At 43.9% G+C, this 5,735-nt stretch overlaps 1 protein-coding gene across 1 annotated transcript; it reads left to right on the top strand.

Annotated features, from left to right (window-relative positions):
* Nucleotides 1–523: 523 nt before the first annotated feature.
* On the top strand, nucleotides 524–3,082 carry LOC126001640 (apolipoprotein A-IV-like). The gene is made up of 3 exons (XM_049768917.1): nucleotides 524–572; nucleotides 796–943; nucleotides 2,092–3,082. The coding sequence occupies exons 1-3, from the start codon at nucleotides 524–526 to the stop codon at nucleotides 3,080–3,082; spliced, it is 1,188 nt and encodes a 395-aa protein (XP_049624874.1).
* Nucleotides 3,083–5,735: the final 2,653 nt, after the last annotated feature.

Raw genomic sequence — 5,735 nt, 5'->3', positions numbered from 1 at the left:
AAGCTCAGAAGCTTTTTACTTGGCTCTAATTGCTCTCAGATACCATGTGGTCTTGGATCACACATTCCGAGAAATGGCCCCTTTTATGACATAATCCAATGATGTCATAAAAAACAGCTTCAATTTTTCAGAGCAGGACTGAGCATCCCATAGCACCTCTGAGGGCACAGGAGGGTGGGTGGCAGGGACCCTGCTGCCTTCAAGAGGGACAGGACCTGTGGTATCCAGAAAGGGAAGATGGGACATTTGGGAAGTTTTGGAGAAGAGGGACATGGTGACAAAGCTTTGCCAGGCAGGGGTGGGGATGAACAGAACATGGCTTTCTGTTAATGATGGTTTTGGGTCAATAGTAATGCATGTTACAGCTTGGAGTCACCAGGAAGGAGATGGAAGGGTAGCGGATGGGTATATAAATGTGGGAGCCCAGGCTCAGTAGCCTGCAGCTGCCTCAAGTGTGTTGTCTGGATTTCACAGGACCCTAAAAGTGCTATAACAGCAGGAGACTTGGCTGGAGCATCCCAGGATGATCCTGAAGGCTGTGATCATGTCCCTGGCCCTGGTGGCTGGCACCAGTGAGTAGAGAACCTTCAGGTGGGGCGGCTCTGGCTGAATATGGGGAAGCATCTAAACATACCTCTAGCCGAAGCTGGAAGTAGGGGCTGCCCTGTGTCTGCCATAATCACAGAACAGTGCCAGGCTTGTAGTAGGGACAGATACAGTTTCACAAAATCAGGGAGGAAGCAGGTCTTGTGTGAACTTCCATCCAACCCCATCTAACCCACTGTCCTATGGCAGGTGCTCTGCAGGAAATGATTAATGACAATGTCAACACATCGGTTAGTGCTGATATTGTTGCCACCGTGGTGTGGGACTATCTCAGCCAGCAGAACAGCGATGCCAATGGCACTGTGGACCAGAAAGCTGAACTGATTCAGAAGCTCAAGTAAGTGATATGCAGTTTGCTGGGTACCAGAAAAGGCATTGACATGGCTGAACTCTGAACTGCTCCATCAAAAACTTATCTGGGAACTTTGAACCCTCCAAAAGGATGGACTATTTCATTAGGGAGACAGGCTGACTAAGGCAACTGTTTTTGGGACACAGAACCACAGAAGCCTTCAGGCTTCAGGGTGGGGGGAGGAAGAGAGATGGACTGATTAGCTGTATTGGAGAAGGACAGGTCAGAGTGAAATCAGAGCACAAAGGAGGGGACACTGCAGAAGGCTAAAGAGAGGGGGGTACCTGGGTGAGGAAGCCAGTGAAGACTGTCAGGAGGAGGGACAGAATATGACTTTCTGTTCGTAACATTCTCCCATGTCACAGTGCACCTAGACCAGGACATGCCTCAGAGGCCACTCTTGTCCCTTGCATATCAGGGGAGGAAACTTCCCAAGGTCATATCAAGGGGGTCACTGTGACTTTGACTGAGGGCAGAGTTCCAGAGAAGATCACTTAGTCTGTTACATCCTTTCTCACATACTATTCCCCATGAGGAACACCAGAAGACAATCAGGAGGACACTAGATCATTGCTCTCACTCCAACATTGGCAGTGGGTGTGAGAGACATGATCCTAGAGAAAGGGGCACAGCTCAGGATTTGGGAACATATACTTTGCATGCTTAAACCCCCTGTTTGAACCCTGGCACTGAGCTGGAGTCCCAGGGAGCCCCCCAAAGGGGAAAAGCAGCAGTGTTCTTAGATTTCTGAGTATTGATTCAGAATCCTCCACCTCATCCCCCAAAGAGGGTGTCAGGTATGGCTCTGAAATCCTAGAGCTGGCGATACAGTATGTGGGTAAGACTTTCAAATTCCAGAGAGAAAAAATAATACTGGTGTAAGATTCTGAAATCCTGGGGTAGGAGAGGCAGCACAGGGTACCATTCTTGCCTGGCACACTGCCAACCAAATTTAGTCCTTGGCATCACATATACTCCCCTAATCACTGTCATGAGTGATCCCACAGAACTAGGGCTAAGCCCTGAGAACATCCAACGTACCCCAAATCCCATGAGCACCTCCACCTCCCAAAAGGAGGTTCTGCTGCATATTCTCAAGTGTAACTTGAGCCTCCTGTGCTCTTCTCCTATAGAAACATCTTCAAGGAAAATATGTGGTTAAGATTTCATGACAAAGTGTTTCCTGACGAGATAGAAGAGATGCTGGTGCCCTTTGCACTAGACCTGTACAAGAGCCTCACCAAGGACTCAGAGAGAAAGAAGGGTGAGACCCAGAAGGAGCTGAAAGACTTGCAGGTAGAAATGGAGCCCCATTTCCAAGAAGTGAAGCAGAAAATTGGAGAAAATGCACACCTGCTGCAGGAGCACCTGGGACCCTACTCCAACATGTTAAAATACCATGTTGACAGAATGAAGTTTTTGAATGCTCAGGTAATGAAATACATGAAGGAATTGGAGAATGGACAAAGTGACAATGCGGAGAGCATGCAGGCCTTGGTGACTTCCATGCCCTCCAAGATCAAGGAGAACATTACCATGAATCTATTGGAATTCCAGGCGATCCTGATAGCACTCAAGCAGGACGTTAAAAAAACAATCAGCCAGTCCATGAAGGAGCTGAACTGCAGCTTGGCCCCTTTCGTGAAGAACATTCAGAAACTTGACCACCAGCTGGAGGGCCTCTTCTTTCAATTAAAGAATGAGACACTGGAATTGGTGAACAACTTCTCTGCCAGGGTCTATGAATTGTGGAAGCTGCTAGATCCCCTGCCTGAGGCCATGCTCAGGGTCAACATGGATGAGCTGCAGAAGTTTCTGCCTGAACTGAATAGAGTAGTTGAAGAGCAGGTGAAGACATTCCAGTGCAAGGTGTCTCCCTATATTGAAACCTTCAACAAAGTGATGGGGCAGAAAGTAGAAGAATTTGGGCAGAAGCTGAGCCCACATGCAGGGTACATGGATGATCACTTGATCTTCCTGGAGAGGGACCTGAAGGACAAGATTAAGTCCTTCTTCAACAGTCTCGAGGATATTCAGAATATGAAGACTGGGAATGTACCTCACCCTCCAGGAACAAGCACAGAACCCTGTCCTTTCGAGCAGAATTCTGCAAATTTGGGATAGAGCTCCACCCCCTTGCTATTGAACTCAGTCTTTTTGTTTAATAAATCTGCCCCTTTGCCCCCAAACTTTATCTCTTTGGCTCACTTTTTGGTCCAAATCTCCACACGTTAGAAAGCTGTGCTTTTCCTGGTTTTCCTGTTCCTCCCATGTTAGTAACTAGTTCCTTGCTCTGCCCCCCCAAACATTTATCTAGCTTGAGGAGACTTGCCCTGTGGACAGGAATGTCACCTTTCAATCCAAAACAAAGCAGTAGAAAACTTAGCCAGTCTGGATGCAGTTAGACTCCTCATGTCTTGGTCGTGGTAGGGTAGTGAGTAGGGAAGTGACTGCTGCTGGGCAAAGTTGAGCAGTAGAGGCAGGGGATCAGCATGGCCTGGGACTTGACATTGCAGGAAGGATGGACACTGATCCAGTTTTGTGGCACCACCCATTTTCCCTTGAGGGACTCTTCTCTACATTCAAATCTAGTACATTTGTTTTCCTCCGAATTTCCAAGTATATATAATATGCTGCTATCTCCAGGGTAGATCTCTATGGACAGCAGTTTGGAATATTAATTGCACCCCTCTTTTTATTCATTTCTTTCCTCGGATGACCAGAGATCAAACCTAGGCTTTTGTTTTGTGGTTGTGTTTTGTTGGTGGTTTTGGTTGTGTTTTGTTGGTGTTTTTGTTTGTTTCTTTGTTTTGTGACTCAGGTTTTAGTCTGGGCTCTGTATTTAAGAAATCATTCCTATTGGCCCCAGGGAATATATGTGTTGCTGGAGATTGAACTCAGGTCCCCACATGCAAGGCAAATGTGCACCCCGCTGTACTATCACTCCAGCACCAAACGTAGATTATGCTAGATAAGTATTTACTCTGAGCTTTATCCTTAGTCTTTTCACTTCTCTTTTTCTTTCTCTGTCTCTGTCTCTATTTTTCCACCCCCAGCTATTCTAGTGCTTACTCATGGCTTTGTACACAGGGATCATTTTGAGAAGAGTAACGGGAACTGTATAGATAGTGTATATGTACATATATATGTATATATGTATATATATATATATATATATATATATATATATATATATATATATATATATATATATATATATAAAAGGGTAAGGGAGATGGAACCTGATCCATTGTGGGCAAGGCAAAGGAGCTATCCACTGTCCCATCACTTCAGTACCTGCTTGGTGATCAAATCCAGGTCAGCCATGTGCAAGGCAATGTCTTACCCACTGTACTGTCACTCTGTCCCCTGAGATCCTATTTTAACAGCACTTTTGCCCATCTTGGAGTATGTTCAATGCTCCACCATTCCTTATCTTGTTGCTGTGGTTGCCATGATTGGGTGCATCACTGATTTCAGGGTTCACTCACTTGAGTTCTGTTACTTGCCACTCCCTGTCTGACACTGCTTACAGGAACCCCATAGCGAGGAACCTAAAACCAGACATCTCACTGTGACACCAAGATTCCCAAACTGGATTTGACCTAAAAACTAATCACAATTATTTATTTTATTTTGTTTACTTGGGGGTCTATTTCTGGCTCTGTGCTCAGGGGACTCTCCTGGCAGTGCTTAGGGACTATTTGTGTATTGGGGATTGACCCAGTCCAGAATCAGATGTGAAAAATACATTCACCTCTGTGCACTCTTTCTGGTTCGCTATTTTATTTGGAGTTTTTTTAAAATATATATTACTTAATTTTTTAGGGTTTCTTTAAGTTGTGTTTTTAAGTTATCTAAACACTGTAGTTACAAGGTTGTTCATAATACAATTAGGGTTTTGATTACATTATTTAGTTCATCATACAATGTAATACATCATATAAATGTCATACAATGTACAACACCTTGCACTAGAGCACATTTTCCATCACCAATATCCCAGTTTCCCTCACCCCTTACCACCTGCCTGCTTCTGGGGCAGACATTTTCTTCTCCCACTCTGTCTGTCTGCCTCTATATCTCTCTCCTTTTCTCTTTTTTGACATTGTGGTTTGCAAAAATGTTGCTGAAAGGGAACCATGCCTATCACTTTATTTCCTGGCAACACCTTGTTCTTGTCCAAAGTGATCATTCCCAACTATTATTATCATGGACCTTTCTCTGCCTAACTGTACTCCCTTGTTATTTCTGGCAAGCTTCCTGCCATAAACTGGTGGTCTGGCACTCCTCTTTATTTTGCTGTATACTATTACCATCCTATCTATTATTATTTTTTTACAACCTACAAATGAGTACAGCCATTCTGTGTCAATTTTTCTCCCTCTGACTCATTTTGCTAATATTACTCTCCAAAACCATTAATTTTTAAGCAAGAAATTATTTTATTTCAAGGCCATGTATCATATATTAGTTTCCATGTAAGTGGTAGAGGAATTATTAAAACAGGAAAAAAGGAAAGAAAAAAGATGGAAAAAGGAGTACAGTATTTAGAAAATCTGTGAAAATTATATCTCACAATGAGGCTATTAGGAAGATGTAGTAAGCTCTCATTGCTAGTTATCATTCTATGACATCTTTTGTTTCAGAACTAGGTGAGATCAGATACATCTTAATGTCTAAATTGGTGTATTCCTACTAGAAAGACAATATTTAAAACATTGGAATTGTAGGACCGGAGACATAGCACAGCAGCATTAAGGCATTTGCTTTGCAT

This window comes from Suncus etruscus, chromosome 2, assembly GCF_024139225.1.
Source record: "Suncus etruscus isolate mSunEtr1 chromosome 2, mSunEtr1.pri.cur, whole genome shotgun sequence".
In the NCBI taxonomy this organism is placed as follows: domain Eukaryota; kingdom Metazoa; phylum Chordata; class Mammalia; order Eulipotyphla; family Soricidae; genus Suncus; species Suncus etruscus.
The sequence above is the reverse complement of the archived record's forward strand: the minus strand, read 5'-3'. Positions and strand labels throughout refer to the sequence as shown.